We start from the raw sequence: 12210 nt of genomic DNA on the forward strand, positions 1-12210 counted from the left end.
CTGCATTTTCTACATCTGGCAACAGTGAGAGGGGGACAGATCAGAGTTCAAGTTCTTATCCCCGTTTGAGAAGGCACAAAGACAGGGCTGTGAGGCTCCCCACTCACAAGTACTCAAAAATTTGACATCACCCCTAGCACAGCACCGGTTTTGTTTCAGCACAAATTGAGGAGACACAAAGGAACACAGACCTTGCAATAATCATTACATATGGCTGCTATTCAAGAAATACAGACACACACCAGCACAGCCTTCAGCCATACATCTTACATATCCAGCTTTGACACCCATCCAAAGCTGCCCAGTTTCACATGGATTGGCTGGCTCTGACCAGCTTACAGGCTACACTGCATCACAGTGTTTGTATAAAGGAGACAGGATAATTCCTGTTCAACTTGTAATTGATTTTCTCTTTCAATGAAAAGAAAAAAAAAAACCCAAAAATATTTCAAATGTACCTTCAGTAGGCTGGCAGTCCTTCATTGGCCAAAATCTATGCAGCTGGAAGCATCACCTCAGGACAGCAGCTATCTAATTTATACCAGGCTGTTACCACACTGCAAGCCAATGAGAGGAGTCAGTGACCACACACAAGTATGCTTCACCCTTTCTGTTCACAAGTAACAACAGTCCAGCATTTCAAAACTGGGTTTCAGGTGCAATGGGAGAGATTTCTCCCCACTCAGCTGATGTGAGGCACATTGCTGATGGGGTTTTTTGACCAAGTATTTGTTGGGGTGCTCTTATATGGTGAAAAGACTTGTAAATGCACCCAGTTTCTGCTATAATGACCAAACCTACTGCAGAGCAGCTGGGACACTTGGCCTGTTCTGTCACATCCCTTGTTACACTACGACCTCAGCAGGGAACAGACTGCTCTCTCCTCCAGGTAATTCCCATATTCCTGAAGTGCAGATCAAGCCTGGCAGGTTTTTCCTCCCTGTGCAAGAGAAGTCCCTAACAAGCTGCCTAGAACACAGTGCCCTTCTGCTGAGGATGTTGTGACCTCTGTAAGCCAGGCACTAACCCAGCCTCGTTATTCAGCTGCCAAGGACACCCAGAGATGAAGGCAGCTGCACCACAAAAAGCACCTCTCTTCCTCCCTGGGCTGCTCCTGAGCTCCTGGATGATGATACAGAGTATGCCTTGGGAACAGTCATCCTCCACAAGAGATCCCCCAGGAGCTAAAAGCTCCCCAGAGAGCTTCCCACAGAGAACAGAGTAAGTTCTTTCCCATTCAGAGCTTAGCAAGCACAATGAGCAATCAAGGCAGAGAGGTGCAATGCTGGCTTAGCAGAGTGACACACACTGACTCACACCTTCTCAGTCCAGGCTCTCAGGACATTTTGTTACACCAGCTTCTTAAATGAAGACTTCCCATCTCATCAAGGCCACCTATGGTTCCCCTCCTCAACCCAGAAGTGCCATCTTCCTTTTTGTTTTCCCACAGTCTAATGTCCCAGGAGTCAACCCAGCGAAAAATAACAAATAGCCCACTAAGTCCCCAAAAATTTCAAGCATCCCACATGACAGGTTCAGCAGGTTCCCCAGACCATCTCCACAGGTCCTTCCATTTGGGACTTGATTCCAAACAAACTGAAATCACAAGGGCCAGGCCTTGTGATACACAGCCCTAGCACTTCCTTCAATTCTTCTGAGCAACAAGTAAGTTTTATTAGTGGCAACATCCACTCCATATCTTATTTCCTATCACTGCCTAAAGGGAAGATGTTCCAGCTGTCTTGGAGGAGACTGCTACCCCAAAGACAAGCAAAAAGCCATTAAGAATTCAGAAGTAAAGCAAGAATCTGCCCTCAGCAAGACACACCTTCAGAAATTATTTTGTAAGAGTTCATTTTATTACCAGACTTCATGGCTACAGATCAATCTATCAAAGAGATTGATAACAAATACCCAGATGTAATCATGCTTTAGATGAGAATAAGGACAAGAAAATTCTTCACTGCTAACTGGGGAATAGATTTAAACACCCAAGATCCCACACAGACAAAGCCATATAAATACAGATACTAAAGAGATTCCTTGAGCTGAAACAAAATATTCCTCAGCATAGATAAGGAAATTCATCCAAACAGAAAATGTTCATGTCAGGTAAATCAGCAAGAAAACAAGCTCCTATCTATTGCAACAACCACCAACACATCTGATACAAGGGAAGATCTGACAGGGTTTGGGCCCTCAGAAGCCTCACACCACATTGAGAGACAGATAATTCCCACAGCAATTTGCTTTTATGGTATTTTCCTCATTGTCTACTGAAACATCAGAGTTATTCATGGTGCATGCAAAGCAATGAGGCAGCCCTGACAGCAGAGTTCATGTGTGGCTGGATTCCAGCACAGGTGTGCTTTCCAAACCATGAGGACCCCACCATCAGGAAACAAGCACCAGCCACACAAAGGTTTTATTGTCAGAATTGTACCAATAAACTCTTGGATCACTTTCTACAGAACTCACTCCTTGCACTGCAAGCACATAAACTTTATTAGGGGAGATATCTGAGATTACTTGGGGAGACAGAGCTGATCAGCAGAACATCATCTCACCAACACGTGGATTGCACGAGAACCCCAGAGCAAACACTGAGACTCACACACAGCAATATCAACTAAAAAAAAAATATACATCTTGCATTACTGTCACTCTGTTCTTTGTTATCTTCACGTGAACCATTCCTCAAGGCATGGTCACTCAGAGTATTTTCCTTATTCCCAAGAATATAAATATGTTAGTCTAGATGTTTATCACATTTCAGAAGAAGTGATCTCTTTTAAATGTGGGAGAAATTTAATGTCAGGAGATAAACTCTTTTGAAGAGATGTTGTTGTTTTCACACAAGGAAGTTTCCTGTGGTAAGCCTGCTATTAGGGGTAGATTTAAGGCTAGCCTGCCTTAATTCTGTTTGTTAAATCTGAAGGACTAATCACTAAATCTTTACACCTTCAGTCCAAGCAGTCCTCTCCCATTTTTCCCTCTGAGAGAACACTGAAATTATTTCCCTAAAAAACAGGGAAGATCCTCAAGTGGTGCTTCCAGCTATTGCTTAAAACTATTCCCATCATCACAAAGTTGAGCAACATTTTAAATCTTCCTGTTATGATGCAACGTAAAGGAAGATGGCATCCATTATTCATGTTTTCTGAGTGCAACCCAGTGTTGGAAAGCCCTTTGTAGATAAACCCTCTCTCTGTATACCAGGGACTCCAAACTATTTACATAAGGGGGCCTGTGCTTGTAAGAAGTGCAGAAAGAGGACACCAAAACACCCAGCATTTGCACAAATTGCCTATTTACATTCACACGTCCAGAGGTTAAGTGGAAATCCCGGGTTTCCAAGATGGCAAGTGCACTGAGGAGAGTGATTCCTGCACACTGTTCTGGTAGAACCTGATGTTGTTACTACAGCAGCAGCACAGCCAGCCTGGCACAGCCTGGCACAGCCTGGCACAGCCCCTGCACCCCCGGACAGTCCCCACCGCAAGGGTGGCACAGCTGCAGTCACCTGGCAGCCTGATTTAAGCACGGAAAACAAAGGCTGGGTTAATCTGTAGTGCTTGAAAGAGAAGGGAACACAGAAACACACCTGCATCCACGGGGATGTCTGCCTTTGTGCCTCTTGAATCTGCTGGAAAACAATCTGTGCTAAGCAGTGTGAAAGTGCCTCTATCACCTCAGAGCTCTCTATTCCTTTTCAGCCAGCAAGCATATCAGAAAAGCTCCCCAGCTCCACGTTTGAGTGTGCAGGTATGAGCAGTAATGTAATTAAAGGGAGCACAGGGAAGGGACTGACAGTTTTACTTACAACAGACAGCCCTTATCCAGGCTGACAGGCTTATGAATTATGCTCAGCTACTTTTGTATTAGGTATTTTAACACTGCTGGTGTATACACATCCTCTCTCCTGTCACTCAGCTAGGATCCTATGAATCCCACTTGCTCATAACAGTAGGTTTAGGCTGCCAAATAAAAAAAAAAGATAAAACAAGGGCAGCTGCCATCTCAGGGTAGAACTAAAACACTTTATGCCACCTTTAAAACCAAATGCTATCAACTGACTTCAGAAGTACAATTCTACAAGAGCTGTCACTTCAAAGGAAAACATCTGTAAAAACTTACTACATGAGTTAGGGGAGTTGTCTGATGAGATGAAAAAGGAGAATATACTGACAACAAAGGGTATACAAAATTTGCATGCGATTTAAATGCATGAAGTACACCAAATTAATTTTTAAAAAATCTTGAAGGCTCCGGGACAGAGCTACCTATCAGATAGCAGCACTTTAAAAGACAAGAGATAAGAGAGTCTGGGAAGCACCACCCGGGGTTTGGGGTGTGAAATACGGGATGACTGATGGGGAGCTCAGAGGGGAAAAGGCAAGAAGGAAAACAGCCACCGGGCTGGGAGACAAACCCTCGGAGGTGTAGAGTGAATCTGTGAGTCACCAGCACTTAATAGAAGCTGAAGCCATGTGAATGCCTGGAAAAGGGCAGAGGGAGACAAGAGCAAGACAAGGTCAAACCCTGGGAGGAGGAGGAAACGCTGGACCAGGAGCAGGGAAGAACATCACCAGAGAAAGAACAACAGCTCACTGGAAGCAGCAGTGACTGTGCAGAGAGGTCCTGCAGAACAGGAACAAAACAGGGGCCTGCAAACATTTCAGTGACATAAATAACAGAGAGAAGATCCCGAAGCAGCCCTGGGACAGCAGAGGCAGAGGGAGAGGGGGTACAACCTCACCTTGTGAGAGGGACTACACCTCACTGAGAGCCAGAACAAATTTTAAAAAGGGGGACGGGAGTTAAAGGTCCAGCAGAGGATAGTCCAGCCTACCTTAGAGATCAGGTAGGTCACTGAGGGAAAAGCCCATAGCAACAGAAGCAAGAGCAAAGAGAAATGGGCCCAAAGTCCTCTCAGTTACACTTGGGTTCCTGCATGGCCCACAGCAACAGCAAAGCAGGGTTTGTGAAAGCAAGGAATAAATCCGTCTGGAAAGCCAGCATGGAAAACTGACACTGACACAAGGAGGAAAACAACTCACAGCATATGCGACGCCAGCTGCTGCTGGAAATATTCTTAAGCTCTGTGAAAAAGGAGGGTATTCATCCAAATAAAAATACAAGCAAAGCAGAGCAAAGCTTCTCAGAATCTACCAGTGACAAAATTTATAATAAAAGCAAAAATTCATCTTAATTTGGCAAACTGCAATCAAGTCAGGTAGGCTAAACAGCACCAAAGAGGAAAAAAATACAGGCCAGACACACAGATCTGAATCGCAGTGAATCTCAGTATTCAGAGCCTCCAGGGCAGATTTCTCATTTTCTGTGCATTTTGCAAGTAGACCTAGATGGCCTATCAGCTTCCTGAGACTAACAGGATCAATGTGCAAATGAGGAAGCTTAATAAGAGTAATAAAATTATGACAGCCAAAATAATCAGATTTACAGAATGCAGACAGGCTAAACAGTACAAATGCTACACATTAAACTCTTGCAAGGGGAAGCATTCACCAAGTGAGGCTCCAGCATAATGTTAGTAAAGAAAGCTTCTCTTTAAAACAAACCAAAACAAAAAAAAAACGCAGCCCACCTGAGTTATCTTTGTATTTTGAAAAAATAACTTTGGTTCAGCACAAGTGTGTTCCTAGAGAAAATACAAAACATTGTTCAGGTGCACAGAAGGCCATACCCCACCACAAACAGCATAAGGGACAGCCTTTGGCACCAGAATGTGTAAAAACACATTCCAAAATCTAAATATCAATTGAAAGCCAAGAAGGATACAAAAATAGCAAACAAAGCAAGGGAATCAGAAGCAAATGAGCCCAGCAGCCCTCACCTCCAGAGAAACACCAGCTGTCCAGGACTGCTGGCTCCAGACACCCCAGCCTGGGTCGGTCTGTGCCTGAGGGTCCCCTCGCACCGCCAGGGACATCTGAACCTCCTTTCACACAGGACAGAGGTCTCAGAAACATTAGTCTTCCACATTTTAATGAAAACTGGCTAGCAGGAGTGAAGAAGTGCCCTACCAATGCTCCCAGGACACACAGTGCTTTGAGCTGGTCCCATCAGACCTGGGACTGACACCAGACGAGCCCAAATCCTGAAACTGGGGAAGAAAAATCAGTTAAAACCCAAAGACATAAATCTGTGGGAGATATTTCTTCCACAACTGCTAGGATTTTTAAGCTCCTCTACTCTAATCCCCAAATGGAGCATTTCTCAGGGCAAAATAAAGAGGAACCTGTGAGATTGATCTCCCACCAAAAATGAGTAATGACTTCAGCAGTAACAGGGCTGCTCCCCCATCAGTCCACCTCTCACATGCCATCTGACATTTTCTCATTACAAGAGGTCATGAACCCCTGAAATCTCCTCATTGTGTTGGGGAACCCAGTTTCACATGGGTAGCAGAAAAAAAATACAAAGCTTTTTTTTCCCCCCCTCCTTAATGCAGATGGTAAATGCTGCACAGCTCAAGGATATCAACAGGGTTCCCATGAACAACAAATGTCTCTTGTTATTAACCAACAACATCAATTAGATTTCCAGGGATATATGGCCATAAATGGAAACTTAAAAGGAAGGAAAAGCCAGCCTTAAATCCAAAGAGTGTCAGTGGTCATTGGGCAGAAGCAGTTTCAGACCACTCACGGTGGTTGTGCTCCCTAAGTCCAAAGAGGGGGTGTAATCATATAGAAGCTTTTAGGTATAACAAATCACCACAAATATTCTGTCTTTGCATATTTTGATTTAAACTATCCACTGGCAAACTGTACCTAACCCAGACATGAGGATTTCTTGCTTTTTAGGGAAACCTCCCCATTTAGGCACCGAAAACATGCAGGATCAAACCGAGCCTCTGCAGCGCCAGCTCAGAGCCAGACAGCTCACCAAGTCTGCTGCTGTGTGCCCTGGAGAAATCCCTCACGTGGGAACCCGCTGCCAGAGCAGCAGCACCACGAGTGGCTTTTCCCAGCCTGGCAGGAATAGCACGTCCCAGCCATTTTTAGGCACGTCCCAGCCATTTTTAGGTGTCACTCTGGTGACAGGCACGGAGCCCGCAGCAGATGCGGGGCTGTTGTGAGGCTCTGCTCCTGCTCAGAGGAGAACAGTGCCAGGAGCCTGGATCACACAGCTCCCCCGGCAGTGCCCAGGCTCAACATGTGTGAAACCAGCTCCGCACAAAGACAGGGCGCCATGCAGAAACAGAAGGAAATGTTTTAAAAATAGCCACTCAGGAAGGAGTTCGGGCAACTCTAGCTCACCTTCAGAGTCAAAAAGAGGCAAGAACTCAAAACCCTTTATTCACCTTTTTTGGTTTTTATTTTTTCCCACATTTTCCTACTTGTGCATGGCCTGTAAACAATATAGTAACATACTGAATCACCTGGAAACTAATGCCATGCAGGCATTTCAGATATCCGAGTGCAGAAATTACAGCTTTAAATTCCACGTTTCAATGTAGCAGGGACATCATTCCTACAAGGGCACCCATGACAAATCCATCCCGTTTTATTAATAAAACGTTTGCAAAACATCCTTTTTATCCATCACATGGATACAAGTCAGTTGCAATTAAGAGACTCATCATACGTGTTCATGGCAGCTCAGGGCTTCAGGATTAATTCCAGAGCATTACTTCAGACCCTTAAATGTTGCAGACACCAACACGCAGGACAGTCCCTCACGCAGCAGCTTCTCAAATGAGAGATAAGTTTGGCAGAATCAAAACACAACCCTAAAGGCACCTAAAACTGCACTGTTGTAATAGCACAGGTAAGTTGACATATTTTACTCAAAAAACCCCAATAATTTCTTCTCTTTGCATGGACACAAATTCACAGGCTCAGCACATCAGAGTGATTTTGGAGAAAAGAAGGTTCTGGGAGGTATCAGAGCACCTTCCAGTGCCTAAAGAGAGCTGCAGAGGGACTTTTGACAAGGGCACGGAGTGGCAGGACAAGGGGGAATGGCTTTAAACTGCCAGAGGGCAGGGCTAGATGGGATATTAGGAATAAATTCTTCCCCGTGAGGCTGGGGAGGCCCTGGCACAGGTTGCCCAGAGAAGCTGTGGCTGCCCCATCCCTGGAAATGTCCAAGGCCAGGTGGGATGGGACCTCAGCAGCCTGGGACAGTGCAAGGTGTCCGTGCCCAAGCAGAGGGTGAGATGGGATGAACTTTAAGGTCCCTTCCAACCCAAACCATCCTGTGATTTTACTTGCCCAGGTCAGCACCTCAGCAGGTAACAGGTACAGTACGTCTGGAGATTAGGATTCATAATCAGTGAGTGATTACAAAACTTAGGGCCAGGTCTTGGCAGGCACACAGGAACAAGGCTGGTTTAGAAGGAACCCCGGCCCCACGCTGGAGCCTTGTCAGAGCAGCCCAGGCCAGAGCTGCCCCTGCCCCTCTGCACGACCAAACCATGCCCAAAACCAATCCACCACTGCTGGAAATAACAACCTGTGTGAAGCAACACGGGGCTCTCTCCTGCAGCCCCACTTTAAATGCCTGGTAAAAATCTAGTGAAATCAGGAATCAACCTAAATTACTTAATTTTAGACACTGGAGAGCCCAACTAGACAGTCTAGGGAGTTTGGAGTTGATTATTCTCTTTTACTGCCTTTCACAATTTAATTACTTAACCTCTTATGGTCTCAGACACCGCAAGCCAAGCACTTTGCCTGTGAGAAAAGGTTAACAGACTAATTATTTATCTTATAATGGGCAAAAATGGCTTCTGGGGAAAACCGGTGCAGACCCAAGGAACCCTGCACTTCTCAGGCTCACAGCCGGTGCCTCCTCACTTGTATTTTGACAATTTTTACCCTTTCTACTACACTGACCTTGTGACTCTTCCCAAGAAGCTCCACCCAGGGTGTGGGGCCACAAGCTTACACCATATTCAACAACTTAAAGCAAACGAAAAAAGAGAAACAGAACAAAACATATAGAGTGGGAAGCTGGGAATACTCCACCAGGTCATTTCTTCCAGAAGGCCAAAGCATTCCCCAAATATGTGATCTTTTCCAGCACTTCAAGTCTAAGATTTATATTTATCTCAAGGGAAAATCTGTGGGCAGCATATGCAGAGGTTAAACCCCAAGGAAACCATGCAAGTCCAGTGAGCCATTCAGAACACATCCATAGTGCTTCACCAGCAATTAAATACTGTCCACAAGTTGGATTTACCAAATCTCTTACTCATAAATGCAGAAGGAACATTGACGCAATCAAATTGAGAAAAATATTGTTGCAACCAGGCTGATTTTTTTTTAATTGGATGGATGATACATTAAAAAAATGAAGCGTTACAATCGCTCAATTCAACAACATCCTGCTGTTGGTAAGGGTTATATTTATAAATCAGACCATTTTCATAACAAAATGTCCTATTTCATAGCAGATCCTTCCTTTGAATGACCTCAAGAAAGTTCTGAAACCAAATCCTCCCCAAAATGCTCTCAGCTTTGGGTCCTCATCCTGCACAGCTATCCCTACATGAATGCTCTCATTAGATGATGCACTGATTTAAAAGGACTGGCATCTTATGTAAATGGATGTTACTGCCTTTAATTGCAGCCATAATTATGGGAGTGCCTCGGAACTGAGTAAGGTCACATTAAGCAAACTTATTGGAAACTTTGCAAACTGCTCTGCAACATGCTGGACGAGCACCAGGAGAACCACAACGGGCATTTATTCAGTCCCATCTTCAGGTCTACGCAAAGCACTACAAAATCAATAATGTATTTATGGGATTGCTCCAAGTTATAGCTGGTTTAGTATGTTTTTGCCTCAAATGAACTGGTTTCTCTGGCATTTGCCAATATAAAAAGTTTGATTTAGAATTAATGTCTTTAAGTATTGAAAAATCTTAAAGAGTTTTCATGTTTCTTCAAGTATTAATGTCTTTATTTTTCCTCCTCACATCTCGGAGTGCCACACGAGCACCAAGGGACCTGCTACAAAGCCAAGAAGGAGCCAGGGGTTGACAAGAGCAGCAAGGGCAGTATGCAATTCCCCTGGCACAGCCAACAAATCCCTGCTCATGGAAGACACCAGCACAAGCATCGTGGGAATGACAGAAGGGACAGCGAAGGGTTTTTGTTCGGCCACAAAGCAACGGCCATCAGCACCTTTCAACAGCTGAATGGGGGTCCCCCTGCTAGTCCGAGAGGCTCTGAAACGCCATCCCCACTGAAAGCCCTCTCCGTGCCCTGGGGTGGTGTGGAGGAAGCAGGCAGCTGCCCACTGTAAGGCTGGCAGAAGCAAAGGGATGGCTGTAAACAAGAGCAAGCCTGTGACTCACTGGGCAGGAGCCACAGCCACTGTGCACTCGGTGACACCCAGTTTTGTGTGGCACCGGGCAGCTCGGGCTCCTGGTCCCGTTACCAAACCCGAGCACAACACCCTCACTGCCACATCCATCTCTGCCTCCCCATCCTGCCCCACGGCAGCAGCACCGCCCCGTTTATCTCCCAGCCTACATAATACAATTTTCCTAAGAAGTGGGGAAATTATATCCAAGCATAACCATGACTAAGGCTACGGGCAGAAGTTTTGGTGCACTTGCATCACAGCTGTCACCCTGTATTACACAAAGTGCCTGACAAACACGCCAGACCTCGGTCCCCAGGGAGAGCCAGCCCTTTCCAAGGAAGGCCCCAACGAGCCAGCAGCCAAATCTCACGAAGGAAGATAAAAAAGGTGCAGATTATGTGCTTTTTATGGAGTCGCCCTTAGGAATAAGGGAAGAAAAGCTAACCAGTTCGCTCAGTATTTGCCAAAGCACTGCTTTTACACCCTTCCTCGGCAAATGGAGAGCACCAAGGCTTGGAGGAGTGAGATGAAAACCCGCCTTCCTACAGACAGTTGGAAAAAAAAAAGTCCATCACAGCACAGCAATCTCCAAAAATAACTCGACAAGCAAACAGCTGCTGCTACACTACGATTCCCTCTTTCCACGCCACATCTCCCAACCCTTCCTTCACCCAGGGCTGCTCCAGCAGAGCCCGCAATTCCCATTTCGCACCGGCCGAGCTTTCCGAGATGCCGGGCACCCTCACTCCTCGGTGGAGCCGGGAGGGAAAACCCCCGACCAGGGCTGCAGGAAAACACCACCTTCCCCGTTCAGCCCTGCCCTGACCGCGCGCGGGTCTCTCGGGGGCCGCCCCGCGGGTGGGAAGCCGGGGGCGGGAGGGGAGAAGCGGCGGCGCGGCCCCGCTCCCGCGGGGGCCCCGGGGGTCCCGGGGGTCCTACCTCGGCAGCGCCGGCCCTGCGGGCAGCGGCCGCGGCGGCGGCAGCCCCACATGGGCGGCGGGCTGGGCTCCGCTCCGGCGGAGGCTGGCACGGAGCGCAGGGCCGCGGGGAGCCCCGCGGAGCTGCCCGCGGGTGTGCGCGCCCCGCGCGGGGCGGGGCGGAGGGACCGGCCCCGGGCAGCCCCCGCCCCGCCGGGAGCCCCCGCTCCGCCCCGCGGCCCGCGGCCCGCGGAGGGGTTTGGGGGAGCAGCTCCCGCACCGCTGTGCGGGCACGGCCGCGGAACCTCCGCACCCCCCGCACCGCACCTCCTGCAGCCCTTGTACCCCCTGCACCTCCCGCCCCGCAGCCCCTGCTCGCAGCCCGCGCCCCATCGCCCGCTCCCTGCCGCGACCGCGGCCGTCCCTCCGCTGTCTGCTCCCCGGGGCTTCGTGTTTTGTTAAGACGAGACGAAATTTAAAATAAACAAATTGATAAGTCAAAATCAAGTAGACGTGAGGGAGGTGGGCCGGCTGTAGCCATTTTGGAGAGCTGGGTGTGGATGCAGCCGGGGGCAGGGGGTGAGGGCCGGCAGCGGCCGGAGGGACGGGGCTCTGCTCGGCAGCAAGCCCTCGGCCAGGCTCAGCAGCACCCGCGCAGCTTCTCCGCGGAGCCAGAGGTGACCCGGCGCTGACCCAGCCGAGCTCACCCCGCCGACAGCGTCAGGCAGGGCAAGGAGAGGAGCCAGGGCCGGGATCCACCCCCAGGGAGCCGGAGCGGTCCCGGTGAAGCCAGTCTGGGCACACAGAGGCTCTACGTGCGCTCAGGGCACAGGCGCCCGCCCGCTCCGGGCTGCAGATTGCGCTGCCCTTGCCATACAGCATCCCTGAGGACACACACGGCATTCCCCATGACACAAGCTTGAGCTTAATGACAAAAATCCTCTAGGTC

General features: G+C 48.1%; 1 protein-coding gene across 1 annotated transcript in view; it reads right to left on the minus strand.

The window, feature by feature from the left end:
- Nucleotides 1–11368, minus strand: part of LOC128813940 (6-phosphofructo-2-kinase/fructose-2,6-bisphosphatase 4) — a 50712-nt gene extending 39344 nt beyond the window's left edge. Inside the window, exon 1 of the mRNA XM_053989414.1 lies at nt 11284–11368. Within this exon, the coding sequence (XP_053845389.1) occupies nt 11284–11335 (52 nt within the window). The 5' untranslated portion in view covers nt 11336–11368. The remainder of the gene's footprint in view (nt 1–11283) is intronic.
- Between the last annotated feature and the right edge of the window lie 842 nt (nt 11369–12210).

The sequence above is a fragment of the Vidua macroura genome, chromosome 13 (assembly GCF_024509145.1).
Source record: "Vidua macroura isolate BioBank_ID:100142 chromosome 13, ASM2450914v1, whole genome shotgun sequence".
Taxonomy (NCBI): domain Eukaryota; kingdom Metazoa; phylum Chordata; class Aves; order Passeriformes; family Viduidae; genus Vidua; species Vidua macroura.